This window comes from Delphinapterus leucas, chromosome 18 (genome assembly GCF_059928025.1).
Source record: "Delphinapterus leucas isolate spDelLeu-1000000601 "Yukka" chromosome 18, BTC_Dleu_Yukka2, whole genome shotgun sequence".
Lineage (NCBI taxonomy): Eukaryota > Metazoa > Chordata > Mammalia > Artiodactyla > Monodontidae > Delphinapterus > Delphinapterus leucas.
In genome coordinates this window covers 43,870,772-43,888,124 of record NC_143146.1, presented here as the reverse complement: position 1 = coordinate 43,888,124, position 17,353 = coordinate 43,870,772, and the positions used below count along the sequence as shown (strand labels likewise).

General features: G+C 35.4%; 1 protein-coding gene across 1 annotated transcript; it reads left to right on the top strand.

Moving 5' to 3' along the window:
- The first annotated feature begins 4,512 nt into the window (after positions 1 to 4,512).
- KLHL1 (kelch like family member 1) lies at positions 4,513 to 5,268 on the top strand. The gene has a single exon (XM_089899465.1). The coding sequence runs from the start codon at positions 4,679 to 4,681 to the stop codon at positions 5,264 to 5,266; it is 588 nt and encodes a 195-aa protein (XP_089755591.1). The 5' UTR covers positions 4,513 to 4,678; the 3' UTR covers positions 5,267 to 5,268.
- The last annotated feature ends 12,085 nt before the right edge of the window (positions 5,269 to 17,353 follow it).

The following is a 17,353-nucleotide window of genomic DNA, read 5'->3' as shown; positions in this document are numbered from 1 at the left end:
GGACATGATAAAGTCTATAACTTTCAAGTTTGTATTGTATACACTATAATCTTACTATTTTATTTTGTTCTTAATGGTTAAAACTTCAGAGGTCACTCAGACTACCTCACAATGATAATGGAAAATTTAAATAAAACATGCAAAATAATGAAATTACTTTATACTATGTAAATAACACTTTTGGAAATATAAAGTATTAGTTAAGCAGTTTTCTCTTTAAAAGATTTCAGTTTTATACAAAATGAGTATTATGATATCCCCAAATGTTTTTTACAGTAGAAAACATTCTTGAAAAATAATTACATGTATTAAACATTTCTATTTCTATATTAAATATACCTATCTTTACCTATATATTTATATTTATATAGTTGTAGAAATAGTTCCATAAAAGAAGTAGGCTTTCTTTAATCAAAGCATATTGCCCTGAGCAGTGCAATTAACCAGAGGACCTAGTTCAAATGTCAAAATAGTGAATTTTCATTTTTGATATTCTGCACACAATTTTGGGAATAAAAAGATACTTAAATGAAACCTGGGTCATCATTAATATGAATGCATCCTTTTAGTGCCATTTTGAATTCCTACATTCAAGCAGTTAACTCAGAAATTTATGTATGAGAAGTTCTCAAGTATATACATTTATTACCTGATTCAAATCAAAAGGTCAAATAAGCCAAAGAGGTAGAGTGGATTAAAATGGTCCCTGAGGATCAATTAACACCTACGAATGTTTAGTAAGAGGTCACTTAATTGCTACTGAACTAAACTATACACACGGTAATGAAGATTAATAGACTTTGAACAGGTTACGTTTATTTGCTTTAAGAAGTAGAAGTTCTTGATATTATACATTGATATTAGACATGAGCTCACTTAATATTAGTGCTATATGGTATTGTTTCATTCATTTTCAGAAAGAAAGTGTCATTAAAGAACTACCTTAATTTCCACATCCACAACCACTCATTTTAAATAATATTTTCTAGTAATGTACATAGAAATGTTTCACTAAAATAGAACAAAGATGAACAAAAAGAATCAAAAATACAGGAGACTTTAAGGCCTGAACTTTCTAATTGGATAATACTTAGCCATTCAAATGCTTTTGTTGAGTATTATCATGTAGAGGCAACTTACTAGACATTGTAGAAGTACTGTCAAGATTTAGGAGGATCACAATTTACTTTACCTGGGGTAAACACACATCTAATTGAGTGTGTTTAGAAAATGATTGGTAAAAGAGAAAAGTTTCCACCAAGAAAATGCTTGGATCCACATCCAATTTTGTTTATTGGTTAAATGCTTGAGTTGTAGGAACTTTCAGTTCCTACAGTTTCATATTTAACATTCATGTTGAATTTAATTATGTGAAGAGTTTTATCTATGTGTATAGTAGTAAATGTTTGAGCATCCTCTGGATTTTCAGGATCCTGATTAATATTTTTTGATAAGATTTTGTCAGGAAACTATGGCAATTAGGGTCATTTGAAAGACCCTAATTGACTGAAATGACAGTTCAATTTAATTAAACAGGATTAGAAAAATTGAATTGATTTTGTCTTTAAAGGAAAGTGTAATGTGATTGTTAGAATACTTAAAAAGTGAAATTTATTATGTCTATGCCCTGTTCCTTATAATCTTGGCTATCTTAAATCATAATTTAATCGACTCAGAAGTAGATTACAAATTATAACTGGCTAAAATATCATCCTTTGTTAGCTCTTACAGCCAGCTGCAAGGAACCTAATTCTTCCATATTTGCTACTACTTGGCATTAGACCTAATGTGCTGTAAGTGCTAAGTTAAAGTTTTTTAGTTTGAGTAGTGGATAAATAAATGAATGAGTGCAATATATGACAAGGTATATTTTTTTCAAGGAGCTTTCTAACAATATGTAAATGTTAGTCATGCTATCTTAGTAAATTATTTTTTCTTTTCCTTCCTTCCTCCTTCTCTCTCTCTCTTTCTTTCTCCTTCATTTTCCTTCCTTTCTTCCTTCCTTCCTTTATTACTTCATCTTTCCTTCCTTCCTTCCTTCCATCTCCATAATAGAATATAACACTAAAATTAAAAATATATATATATAATCAATATATAATCACCATCTGTTAAAAAATGACAATATTTTAATTCATGTTCCTTTATACTAAAACTCAATATTACATTTCTTTTGGGTCATAGAAGTTACTGACCTTTGAACAGATAACTTTTAAACTGTATGATAATAATATCAGAATTGCAAAGTAAAAGGGAATACAAAATGGAATTTTAGAATAACAACAAAAATGAATTTTATATTACAGTTTTTAAAGTTATAGGTACTAATTAAGGAAGAAACTATAGATATAACAGACATATCACTTATGCTATATTATATTATATTTATAAAATATAAATATATTTGTATTATACATTTTATATTACTTAAGTTAAATTACATCAATTTAGAAAATCCATGAAGCCTCAATTTCTACAAAAATCAGTTAATTATATACACTTCATATTTCTATATTACCTCTGATGGAAAGTTTTCTCTGTCCTGCTTGTGATGCGTAATTTTTCATACACTGTTTTCTTCCCTAAGGGAAATACTTACTTGATTCAGTTCTTGGATAAAAATGATCTGTCACCATTGTTTGCTTTAAAGGGCTTTTTGGTTTTTTTTATTTAAACACTGAATACTGAAAGAAAAAAACCAAGGCACAGGGGATTGCAGTCCAGCTGTTGTGGCATAAATCAATATTTAAAATGCACAATAGTGATTTTTCTTCCTCTAAAGTAGGGATTTTGTGTGCTTAATTTCTTGTTTTATTAAAATGTCCAACTTTGTCTAGGAAGGACTTAAAATTTAGCTTCAGTTTCTGTTTAAATTTACTGCTCAACAATGGGGTAACAGAACAGGAATATAACTGCACTTTAATCTTTGATTTCTGTCTTTCCGTGACCTGTTGGGGGTTGCTGAAGCTTTGGATTTCATAAATTTCTGTGAATTTCATTTCATTAAACAACCATATTCCTTGTTGAGTTAAGGAAACTACTATTTCTTTGACCCCAGTTTAGCTTTAGCAAAAGTGCCTGGGTTCTATTTTAATTGCTTATTAAAGGAAAAGCTGAAAAATTTCTAAGTAGTCATAGCTAGAAAGGGATCATAATCCTCATCATTCTAAATATAAGGAAAAACACATCTTTCCTTCTTCAAGCAAGAGATTTTTGCAGAATAGTAGCCTTTGGATATACTCATTTATTGCCTAAATTCTTCCATACATTTTATATCATGATTTATGTACTAGAAGGTTATGCCTTGAAATTTTATTTTATTTTATTACACTTCTTGGTTTACAGAACAGCTTTCATTCTAAGGCGACGCACCAAATACACTGATTTTGCAATACTCGTCCCCTGCGCTAAGATGCCCATCTTCAGATTTCTACTGCGTGCCTCTGGCCCCCAGGGTGAAGCACTGCCTGAGTGCATTAATGGCAGAATCACAATGTAATTGTCAGAATGGTGGCATCATCACACTTTGACGCCAACATCCTCCTTTCTTTCTTCTCACTACAGAGAAACTAAGGCTAAAGGTTAAAGCATGTGGCTTATTAAATAATTCAAGCCATTAACCTGCAACCTGAAAACCGATGGCAGCCTGTTAAGTTTACGCTGCCATGATTCATGTTTGGTGTCTACTGATGCTAAAGCATATTGCCTGTTTGCTTTACTTTTATTGCTACATAGTAATGTAGTGAGGAAAGAGAATGAACAAAGGTGACAGGACCCACGCAAGGGGACAATAAGAGCAGCAGACACACTTGCATAAAGAAGATTGAAGCCTTCCCTCCCTCCCTCCGTCTCTCCGTATAGGCCCCAGTGCACATCTGCGTCACTGACGCTGGAGGAGGAGGCGCTGAGGCAGAGAGAAAATTGTACTGTGAGGACCTTGACAGCTTTACCGGCGCGGGCTTTTCTTTTTGCCTTCCTATATTTTCTGGAATAGATTTTTTTTTTCTCTTTTACAAACTGACTAGATAAAACCACCCCTTCTCGCCTTTCAGAAGGCATTTGACTTTCTCAGAGCAAGCTCTCAGAGCATCCTCCGAGAGACCAGTGACAGGAGCGCAGGTGCAACGAGAAGGCGGAGGGGAGGGGGGTGCGCTTCTTCGCGACTTGGGGATCTTTCTCTCTGCGCTCCCCAGGAACTGAACTCTAAGCTGCAAGGATAGGGGAGCCGACAGCTTCTCCACTGAGGCTCTGCCACCGGTGCTTGCCAGGGAGGTGTATCCAGCTGTCGCTGCCTCCGAAGCTTCGGAGCGCGCAGACCTCTCTCCCTCGCCCATCTCCAGCATCAGGGTCGTCCCTCCCCGCGCGGTAACCACGGGGACCCCGCAAGGAGATCGGGGATTCTCAGCCCTCTGCATCCAGCTCCTTCCTCTGCTCCCGGCCGTTGAGCTCACCACGCGCGGGTCCTGCGGACCTGACCGCCGCTGAGCCGCGCGGCTCTGCTGTCCGCGCTCCGCTCGTCGCCTGGCAGGGCGCGCAGCCGCCTGGTCCCGTCTGTTGCCAGGGTGCAGAGGGCGCCTCCCTCCCCCTCCTCCAACCCCAGGCTCCGTTGGCCTCCCCCACCCACTGACCCGTCTACTCCTGCATCCGCTGAAGCCCCTTTGCCTTCCTTGCGTCAAGCATGTCAGGCTCTGGGCGAAAAGATTTTGATGTGAAGCATATCCTGCGACTCCGCTGGAAACTCTTCAGCCACCCGTCGCAGTCCCCCGGCGCTCCGGCCGGGGGCAGCTGCCTGCAAGAAGACGGCAGCAGCAGCTTCGAGCACTGGGGACCCAGCCAGAGCCGCCCGCTCAAAAGCCAAGAGAAGGGCAGCGTGAGCACTTTCTGGAAGAAGCCTTCCTCTTCTTCCTCCTCTTCTTCTTCTGCCTCCCCGTCCTCTTCCTCCTCTTCCTTCAACCCACTGAATGGCACCCTGCTGCCAGTGGCCACGAGGCTGCAGCAAGGGGCGCCCGGGCAGGCCACCCACCAGCAGGCCAGGACTCTCTTCTACGTGGAGTCCCTAGAAGAGGAGGAGGTGCCAGGCATGGACTTTCCTGGACCACACGAAAAAGGGCTTGTCTTGCAAGAGCTCAAAGTGGAACCGGCCAACTCGAGCCAGGCAACAGGTGAAGGATGTGGACACAGGTACAGTAAGTCCCCATGGGACATCCAAGCATTCCTCAATTTCCACTCGTTTCCCCCCACCCTGTGCGCTCTGGGTAGTTACTAATTCTCAAACGTTTCAAGTTGAAAATTTTGGTTAAGAGATGCCCACCCGGTTTTTATTACTCAAGTTGCAACCTCATTAAAAGTTTCCTCCTTAGTTTCTATTGGCTCATGCATATTGCTTTTCTTTCCCCAAGTTTTCAGAGCTTAATCACATATTGAATATATATGCATTTTGATAACTCTCCATGTAGAGTGGTTCTCATATTTCTGAGGTTGTAGTATTCTTCTGTCATCTTCTGTCATTAAATTACATACATCAGTCTCCCAGTTATTTGATATGAGGAGGAACTTCCTTTAAACACCATTCAAATACATCTCATATACTGGCCTAGAAACTGACTTGGCAGGTTACCTAGGATCCCTGTGGCTTGAATCTATATTCCAGGAGTAATGAGGTGGACAGTAGGCCACCAGACAGCAAGATTATCTTCTCTCTTTTTTTTCTCCATGAAGGACAGTGTTACTATCCTCTATCCTAACTTCCCTTTTTATCCTACTTTATGAACACCTTTGCTTTATTTAAAGTCTTAGAATTAAACTCTTGCTAATGCCCTTTGCACTTTTCTGTCCTGATTCATTGTCTCGGTATGGAACTGTGTATTCTTAGTGAGCAGGTCAACATTTATTTCTTGTTTATATCTAATATTACACTTCTTTGAGCACAGTCCTTCTACTTTCAAGACTTATAGAAAACCTTCGCACACATAACCTCCTTCTGAGTTTGACATTTTCAAAGAATTGATTCATTCTACACTAGATCATTACTACTTTTGGCGTATAGTGATGATACGAAAAGATTTGCATTTAAATTCATATATCAGAATATATTATTAAAGAAGAAATACAGGAGAGATATAGGAAAATAATAATGAAATTTTAATAAAATTTACCTTTCAGTAAAAATAAAACTTAGAAACAGAAACAATGTTTTAAACTTTTGCTTGATTGAATCAACTTTTTATAAAGTTAAGTCACAAAAAGAACACATAAAACAAAATAATACCATAAGTGGTCTTCAATTATGTTGACAAATGTGAAGTTAAAGATACAAAAATTATCCTTAAAAAATTTCAATTATATGGATTATGTGGATTTGAATTTTAAGAGCCTTGAACATAATCTAATATGTGATGACAATATGTAACATTATGATTTTAAAGACAAAGAAATTTAATTTGCAATTTTCGAGTATGAGAAAGTTTTTTCCATATATAGACGATTAAATATAAATTTATCTATTATTCAATCAATTAAGATAATTTACCAAAATGGTTATAATTTTGGGTTCTATTAATACTAGGAAGTTATTTGATTTATGTATTCACTAGTGACCTATAGTTTTAGATCATTTTTAAAAATAAAATATGTTGGGCTTTACCTCCTTTAGTTGAGGAAATGTAATTTTTTAGTTTTAGGAAATCATTCATAAACATTTAACAATTCACCTTATATATTTAAAAGAAAACCAGTTAGGTTAAACATTTACTAATTACTATTTTATTGAAATTGATATTTTTGTGTCTCAGACAGTTCAGGGAATAAATAGATTTGTTTTTCAGTCTTGAGTCTTTTTTTTTCAGTTTCAGTTTTAGTTTCAGTTTTAAGTCTTTTTCTTTCAGTTTTGAGTCTTCAAATCAGCTCAAATATCTGACTTTCTGGGAATATTAATGTTTAATAATTTAAAAAATTTTCTTTATAAAAATACAGTTTTAAGTAAATAAGACATACTTGGCATGAGTAATTTCAGAAGACTTTCATGTAAATTGGACAATTTGGAAATAGAAAATATAATAAATTAAAAAATAAAACTAGTAACTAATAACCTCAGTTAGGGATGAAACATCCATCAGATTTAACTTCCAATCCCTTACTTTTGAATATACATCAGTGTTTATATACACAAAGGGTTGTAAATGGAAAGAATTCTGAAAATAAGCCAAGTGCCACCCCAAATCATATTTACTTTTGGAATGAGGGTTTCCATTGAGGGCTTACATGTGTAAAATGTTGAAAATCAGGTCTAATTTTATTTTAAAATTCTTATTCATGCTTAAATCCTTTAGTTAAATTTTAATTTCTCACTGGACAAATCAGTCAACACTGATAGTATTCTCATGGACTTTATATGTTCCTAAACATTCATAGACTACCGGTTCTGTGCTCATGATTGATTGACAACATGCTACTAAACTAAGCAATAAGCTATTATCAATATATATTATTATAATACGCAGTAAGAATAATGTTCATTTCCCAGAAAGGACAGCATTTCCAAAGTTAAGTATGGAATGGAAAACAATATGTAAAATAATTCAGTAATGTGGATTTACTTTGGTTTCTATCATAATCCATGCAGGAAATCTACATATTGTTCATAATGACCAATGAACACATGAAGTATATAAACCTGCATGATCATTTTGATTACTTGGGTCATTACTCTATCACCGTTCTGTGATATCACATTTGATATTTAACATTTTGTTTCATCATTTCTGACCATTATGCTAAATTAATCTTCACATATAAAAAAGAGTTGGCTCTTTTTCTCTTCCTTCATTTTCTGATATTCTCTTTATTCATTTGGTCTCATACTAGTTAAGAACATTGTTTTAGATAAGCATAAGTAGCTCAGTTGGTTTTATTTGTTGTTCAAACAGCAGCTGGAAGTTGCTCAGCAGAAAGCTGCTCTTAATCTCAGAATTCTGGAAAGGTCAAATTATCATGGAGTTGAAACATAAAGGTAGCAATAAGACAGTAGTAAACTGAATTACTGCTGAAACCCAGCCTTTATCTTATCCCACTCCACCAGACACACATAAACAAATCTCAGTATTCTACTACCTTAACCATGACACCATTAAGAATCCTAACTCTCACAGTAATAGGCTCTTGCCCTATGCTATTAATCATTTATTTTTTCTACTTTACTGTCTGAATGTAATTTTTGGAGAGTGTATCATTTCCTAGCCATTCAGATCACTATATATTTTTGATATGCATATTTTTTGTCTAAAATTCTATATGTAGTAAACCAGGAAACCAAAGAGAAATATTTCTATTCTTGCAGTTTATAGTGATGTGAGTAGGAGAAAAGATGCCGTGTTTAACTACTTGCTTTTTTAGTTTTCTCAGTTCTCACAGAGTGCAGGCATCTATTTCCATGGTTTCAGTTACCACCCATAAACTGTATTTTAGAGCTGCATCTCAAAACCTAGACTCTGCCTCCCCACACCCACAACCCCCTCTCCCCCCACCTCCCCCATGAACTCAGGTCTCACACATCCACTTGACATTTCTGGTAGATATCACAGATACAATATAAATACAGCACACACAAAATTGAGCTCATAATCTCCCTTCTCTCTTGCTCAATTTTCTTCTTCTCTATCTCAGAGAATAGCTCGCCATACATTAGGTTGTGCAAGCCAGAAATCCAGGATCATATTTACCAGAATTCTCTTTCCCCTGATTTTCAATATTCCACCAAGCCCTGTCACTTTTCCTTCAAAAATGTCCTCCCCTATGTCTGCCTCACATCTCTCCATATCCATTGTCCACACCTACTTTTAAAATACTGTCATCTTTCAACTCAACTTCTGCAACTGCCATCTGCATCCTCTTTCCTAATTGATTTTGCCACCTGTAATCCTTTCTCCACACCAGAGTCAATGAAAATTTATAAGATAAAAATCTAAAGTTTTTCCCCATATCCTGGCTCTCCTTTTATTTTTCAAAGCATTTCCACCACTCTTACCGCACTCTATCTCCTGGTCAGTTAGGCCCTGAAAGAGCTGACCCTTGTCTGCCATCCAGGTCCTTCACTCATCACAACCCCACCATTCTCCCCTGTCTTCCACAGGCAATGTTCTTCTTTACCATTTTTCTCTGCCTTTGGGCCTCACAAAATTAATTCCTTTCCTTATTACATAGTGGTTCTCCTTCCCTCAATCCACCCTTTTCTGTATTCATTCTTATTCATTACCAAGATGTCTTGAATGAAAGTTCTGTACCTTTCTTAAAGAAGTGTTCATTGATCCCCCAGGAAAAATCATTTAAAATTTTTTAAATTATTTTATTCCCTTATTTTATGTTCTTAGAGTAAGAGTTCTCTGTCTTCAATTTCTTATTGAAGCCATATATTAATATCCATGTTTCCTTTTTTGTTTGTCTTTAACTACAATTGCCCAGTGGACAAGATGTTTCTGTTTTGCTCATTATTTTATCCCTATCATAGAGCATGTAGTTACTCAATAAATATCACTGAGTGAATACATATTTGTCATAATCATAATGAGTGACATTGATTAAGAGCTTGCTGTCTTCCAGATATCAAGCTGAATATTTATATTGTGGAATTTAATATTCAGAACAGCCCTATGATTCTGGTACAATTATGGATCCATTTGTTAAAATGATTACATAATCATTTTATGATTATGAGAAAACTGAGATATAGATAGGTAATTAAGTTGCCCCAAACCACAGGACTGTAAGTAGTACAGCTAGATTTTTAATCCTTGCATTCTGACTCCTGACACCATATTCCAGGTGATTTTGCCAACTCTTCTTTACCTCTGTTTAAAGAAACAAAACAGAAGAAAAGAGGCTCCAACCAAGATTATGCTGAAGCAGTTCTCTTGTTCCTCTGGTGGAAATTATGCTTGTGCCTGAATGTTTAAATACATTCTTTAAAATGATAGTGATGGACAATGCCTGAGAAGGATCAGTCAAGGAGGACTTGGCCCAAGTTAAAAAACATTCAGTTATTTCCTGAATTATGGTTCATTCAGTGTATTTTACTTTTTAATTAAACAAAAGTATGAGGAAATAACCTAGATAGGGAAAAATTATTTAAATTTGGAATCCAAAAGAGAGCATAATGATAGAAACTCTCCTTCTGAAGTTCAGAACAATTGATAAAGAGAGGTGTCACAGACAGAGAGCATATACCATTAGAATCACATGGTCGTATTTGTTTAGAATAAAAAGAAAGCAGCCTTGCTTCAGTCAAAAGAAAAAAGAAAAATTTAAGAAATGGCAAAGGGCTATTTCTTCAGGAAAGTAGTTCTCAAACTATTCTTCTATGAACACTAAATTAAAATAATGTTCATATTTTCCCTATGACCTCAATTTCTTAGTGAAAAAGTGTATAGCGTGATTTTACTCAATTTTATGTCTTCCTTACTAATTTATTCTAGGCTTGGGTATTATACAGCCTATTAGCATTTAAGTCAGAACTAGCAAAAGACAATAGCTTGTTTGGGGAAAGTTTTTTTTTTTTTTACTTAATTTAGGATGGGTTTACCAATATTATATATTGTTTGCAAAGAGGTCCACAATTTCCAGGTGCCCTCCCCTCTGAGCAAATTTGCTTCAGGCAAACTAAGAAGATCATAAAAGAAAAGGTAATAAGATCACTAGGTTGGATTTTCAGGTACACAAAACTCCACAGCTATCTGAGATAAAGATGTGAGTATATTGGGTTAGCCAAGAAGTTCATTCTAGTTTTTCTGTAACATCTTGTGGAAAAACCCAAACAGACCTTTTGGCCAACCCAATAAATGCAAGATGAAATAAATAGAACTCTTAATTATAACAAACAATAAAACCTCTACACTAATTGAAGAACCACATTCTGGCTTTCTTTGATAAATTGCTAATGAATACTTTGTAAACTATATCATTAACCACTTTAAGGTACTACTTTAAATAATTTAAAAATATTAAAGAAATCCTCCCTATCCAACATTTGGTTAATATAGAATATACTATTGATCAGATATTTATTTCATTGGTTTATTTTTCCTAAGTCTCAAAAGATCATTTGTGTATCTGGAGGGTGATATGCTTCTAACAAGTACATGTTAATTCAAATTTCATTGTTTTTGACCAAGAGCTCTTATAGAATTTACAGAAAACTTAGACCTGCAGGGTATTTTAGAGTTATGTCAAGTTTCTGAACATGAAAATGACAACATTTTAAACAGAGTCTCATAGTAATGAGTCTCTTTTGATTTATTTTAACATCCAAAATAACTGTAGGTATTTTTGTAGTAGCTGTAAAAACAAATGCTCTGGAATTTACATATTAGTTTAGACCAGATAATAATTAATTTACCTTTCTGCATTTAAGATAAGGTTATTCAAAACTTTGAAGAAAACATCCTATATAGACACAGATAATCTGAGCAGAATTAACTATTTCAAAATCTTATGTCAAGTATAGATTAAAAAAAGAAGGGCTTCCCTGGTGGCGCAGTGGATGAGAGTCCGCCTGCTGATGCAGAGGACACAGGTTTGTGCCCCGGTCCGGGAAGATCACACATGCCGCAGAGCGGCTAGGCCCGTGAGCCATGGCTGCTGGGCCTGCATGTGCGGAGCCTGTGCTCCACAACGGGAGAGGCCACAACAGTGAGAGGCCCGCGTACAGCAAAAAAAAAGAAAAGAAAAGAAAATCTATTGAACAATATAGGTTTGATGCTAACTACCTTTGCTGACTTTTCTGGCCAGGACTTGAAAACAGATTGATCTAAGTACTTACGAAAGCATTACAAAGTTTAACTTGACCAGAGAAAATGTGTACTATGATTTTAGGATCCCAGGAAAATGTCATTTTGAATGGTAAGCAAATGAGACAGATCATTTTGGCTGAAGATCATGTCACAGAAATGGTACTTAAAAGTAATCTGAGGGTCATCAATAATAGTAAAGAGTGGAATCAGTTGATATTAATTCTAAATTCAGCTTTTCCCATCGCCTAGGCAGCCTTAGCCCAACTCTGATAATTTCTCATAGAAAATCATTCAGTTTAATTTCCTATCATACTTGTTTGTGACACTGTATCTTGGTGGATCATTTGGACTCCTTTCTTCTTACTGATATTGCTAGATGTTTACCCATGTAAATCAGCATTTTCATCTTGGCTGAACTATGATAGAAAAACTTTAAAAATGGGACCAGAAAATTGCGAGAGTTTATACTACAAAGGAAGGGAGAATACAATACAACTATTTTATAGTTCTTCAAGAGGTGAATGCCAAAATCTATTTGTATCTACAATAAAGTATGTGATTTGGTTTGGTTTATTTCTTTAGTAGATTCTGATTATACTGAGCTTGGCCCACCAGAGCAACACCCAGCTCTACCCACCACCAATGCCTCCAATTAGGAAGTTTGCACAAGCCTCTTAGATAGCTTCAACCACCAGAGGCCAGACAGAAGAAGCAAGAAAAACTACAATCCTGCAGCCTGTGGAATGAAAACCACATTCACAGAACGAGAGATAAAATGAAAAGGCAAAGAACTATGTACCAGATGAAGGAACAAGATAAACCCCAGAAAAGCAATTAAATGAATTGGAGATAGGCAACCATCCAGAAAAAGAATTCAGAATAATGCTAGTGAAGATGATCCAGGACCTCAGAGAAAGAATGGAGACAAAGGTCAAGAAGATGCAAGAAATGTTTAACAAAGACCTAGAAGAATTACAGAACAAAAAAACTGAGATGAACAATACAGTAACTGCAAAGAAAAATACACTAGAAGGAATCAATAGCAGAATAACTGAGTCAGAAGGATGGATAACTGACCTGGAAAACAGAAAGGTGGAATTCACTGCTGCAGAACAGAATAAAGAAAAAAAGAATGAAAACAAAGGAAGAGAGCTTAAGAGACCACTGGGACAACATTAAACACAACACCATTCACCTTATAGGGGTCCCAGAAGGAGAAGAGAGAGAGAAAGGACCTGAGAAAACATTTGAAGAGATTATAGTCAAAAACTTCCCTAACATGGGAAAGGAAATTGCTACCTAAGTCCAGGAAGTGCAGAGAGTCCCAGGCAGGATAAACCCAAGGATAAAAATGCTGAGGCACATAGTAATCAAACTGACAAAAATTAAAGAAAAATTATTAAAAGCAACAAGGGAAAAATGACAAATAACATACAAGGTAACTCCCATAAGGTTAACAGCTGATTTCTCAGCAGAAACTCTACAAGCCAGAAGGGAGTGACATGATATATTTAACGTGATGAAAGGGAAGAACCTGTAACCAAGATTACTCTACCCAGCAAGGATCTCATTCAGATTAGATGGAGAAATCAAAAGCTTTACAGACCAGCAAAAGCTAAGAGAATTCAGCACCACCAAACCAGCTCTACAACAAAGACGAAAGGAACTTCTCTAAGTGGAAAACACAAGAGAAGAAAAGGACCTACAAAAGCAAACACAAAATAATATAAGAAAATTGTAATAGGAACATGCATATTGATAATCACCTTAAATGTGAATGGATTAAATGCTCCAACCAAAAGACCCAGGCTCATTGAATGGATACAAAAACAAGACCCGTATATATGCTGTCTACAAGAAACCCACTTCAGACCTAGGGACACATACAGACTGAAAGTGAGGGGATGGAAAAAGTTATTCCATGCAAATTCAAATCAAAAGAAATCTGGAGTAGCAATTCTCATATCAGATAAAATAGACCTTAAAATAAATGTTATTACAGGAGGCAAAGAGGACAGGGATTCTTCAATATGTACAAATCAATCAATGTGATACACCATATTAACAAACTGAAGGATAAAAACCATATGATTGTCTCAATAGATGCAGAAAAAGCTTTAGACAAAATTCTACATCCATTTTTGATGAAAACTCTCCAGAAAGTGGGCATAGAGGGAACCTACCTCGACATAATAAAGGCCATATACAACAAACCCAGAGCAAACATCATTCTCAATGGTGAAAAACTGAAAGCATTTCCTCTAAGATCAGGAACAAGACAAGGATGTCCACTCTTGCCACTCTTATTCAACATGGTTCTGGAAGTCCTAGCCACTGCAATCAGAGAAGAAAAAGAAACGAATACAAATTGGAAAAGAAGAAGTAAAACTGTCACTGTTTGCAGATGACATGATACTATACAGAGAGAGTCCTAACGATGCCACCAGAAAATTACTAGAGCTAATCAATGAATTTGGTAAAGTTGCAGGATACAAAACTAATGCACAGAAATCTCTTGCATTCCTATACACTAACAATGAAAGATCAGAAGGAAAAATTAGTTAAACAATCCCATTCACCATTGCAACACAAAGAATAAAATACCTAGGAATAAACCTACCTAAGGAGGTAAAAGACCTGTAATCAGAAAACTATAAAACACTGATGAAAGAAATCAAAGATGACACAAACAGATGGAGAGATATAGCATGGTCTTGGATTGGAAAAGTCAATATTGTGAAAATGACTGTACTAGCCAAAGCAGTCTACAGATTCAATGCAATCCCTATTAAATTACCAATGGCATTTTTTGCAGAACTAGAACAAAAAAATCTTAAAATTTGTATGGAGACACAAAAGACCCCAGAAAGCCAAACAATCTTGATGGAAAAAAAAAAAAATGGAGCTGGAGGAATCAGACCCCCTGACTTTAGACTACAGTACAAAGCTACAGTAATCAAGACAATATGGTACTGGCACAAAAACAGAAATATAGATCAATGGAACTGGATAGAAAGCCCAGAGATAAACCCATGCACGTATGGTCAACTAATATATGACAAAAGAGGCAAGGATATACATTGGAGAAAAGACAGCCTTTTCAATAAGTGGTGCTGGGAAAACTGGACAGCTACCTGTAAAAGAATGAAATTAGAACACTCCCTAACACCATACACAAAAATAAACTCAAATGGATTAAAGACCTAAAGCTATGACCGCACACTATAAAATTCTTCAAGGAAAATATAGGAAGAACACCCTTTGACATAAATCACAGCAAGGTCTCTTTTGATCCACCTCCTAGAGTAATGGAAATAAAAACAAAAATAAACAAATGGGACCTATAGAAACTTAAAAGCTTTTGCACAGCAAAAGGAACTATAAATAAGATAAAAAGACAACACTCAGAGTGGGAGAAAATATTTGCAAATGAATCAACAGACAAAGGGTTAATCTCCAAAATATATAAACCACCCATGCAGCTCAATATTAAAACAACAAGCAACCCAATCAAAAAATGGGCTGAAGACCTAAATAGACATTTCTCCAAAGAAGATATACAGATGACCAAGAGGCACATGAAAAGATGCTCAACATCACTAATATTAGAGAAATGCAAATCAAAACTACGATGAGGTATCATCTCATACCAGTTAGAATGGGCATCATCAGAAAATCTACAAACAACAAATGCTGGGGATGGTGTGGAGAAAAGGGAACCCTCTTGCACTGTTGGTGGGAATGTAAATTGATACAGTCACTATGGAGAACAGTATGGAGTTTCCTTAAGAAACTAGAAATAGAATTACTATATGACCCAGCAATCTCACTACTGGGCATATACCCAGAGAAAACCATAATTCAAAAAGACACATGCCCCCCAATGTTCACTGCAGCACTATTTACAATAGCCAGGTCATGGAGGCATCTAAATTCCCATCAACAGACGAATGGATAAAGAAGGTGTGGTATATATATTCAATGGAATATTTTTCAGCCATAAAAAGAAACGAAATTAGGTCATTTGTAGAGACGTGGATGGACCTAGAGACTGTCATGCAGAGTGGAGTAAGTCAGAAAGAGAAAACAAATATCGTATACTAACTCATATATGTGGAATCTAGAAAAATGGTACAGATGAACCAGTTTGCAGCAGAAATATAGACACAGAGGTAGAGAAAAAATATATGGACACCGAGGGGGGGAAGTGGGGGGAGGGGTGGTGGTGATGGGATGAATTGGGAGATTGGGATGGACATATATACACTCATATGTATAAAATAGATAGCTGATAAGAACCTGCCATATAAAAAATTAAATTAAATTAAAAAAGAAATAATGGCAGAAAGGTTTCAAATTTTATGAAAAGTATAAACCCATAGATTCAATAATCTTAATGAATTCTAAACACAAGAAACATGAAAACTACCATAAGTCACATTTTAATCAAATTCTCAAAATGAACGATAAATATAAAAAATATCAGAGTTTACAGAGAAAACACATGTTATGCAGAGAGGGATAAAAATAAGAATAATGGATCATTTTTCATTGAAAAAGATGCAAGTGATAGGTGGAACAACATCTTTTTGGCACTATAAAAAAACCCTGCCCATATGAAGTCCTATATATACCCAAAATGTTTTTCAAAGTGAGAGTGATATTACAAATTTTTTCTGGCATAGAATAGTTGCAACAATTCGTCAGCAGGAAACATGCTCTATAAGAAATTTTAAAGTCCTTCAGGCACAAGGAAAATGACACCAGTTGGCAGAAAGGAATGAAAACCACCTGAAATGGTAACTACATGTGTAAACATTTAAGGTTATTCTTGATTATATAAATCTGGAACATTTGGAAGACAAATGGTAGTTAAACAAACAAACAAAAAACACTATAATTTGAGGTTTTTATCACATGCATAAGATATACACATGACTCCTACAGCATTAAGACTCAAGGGAAGAAATGAAAGTATCGTTTTTCAAGGTTCTTATACTAAATGTGAAGTGGTATATCATTTGAAGGTAGTCTCAGAAGTATGTTAGAAATCCTAAAGCAACTACTAAATTAACAAAACAATGATAAGTAGCTAGCAATACAACAAAAATTAAATGCTCTCATAAAAAATATTCAATTAATCTCAAAAAAAAGAAAACAGGAGCAAAGATGGGACAAATAGAAAACGCACAGCACAATTATAATCTGAAACCTTACTATATCAAGAATTATATTAAAGTAGCAGCTCTATACATCCATAATTTAAAGACAAAGATTATTAACTTGTATAAAAAGCCAGACCCAAGTATATTTTGCTTACAATAAACACTAAAAAAAATGGTTAAAAAGAAAAAGATGGAAAAGATACATAGCATGCTAAGACTAAACAAAAGAAAGCTGAATGGATGTATCAATATTAGATAAAGTATATCTCAGAGAAAAGAATATATATCTGATAAAGAGAACCTATAAAAAACCTAGAGCCAACATCATAATGTTGAAAGATTAAATGTGTTTCCTCTAAGATCTGGAACAAAATAAGGGTGTCTTCTCTCACCACTTTTGTTCAACGT

Bases quoted from the DNA above. Each gene is read 5' to 3' on its own strand.
- KLHL1 (XM_089899465.1), top strand. From the start codon at position 4,679: ATGTCAGGCTCTGGGCGAAAAGATTTTGATGTGAAGCATATCCTGCGA.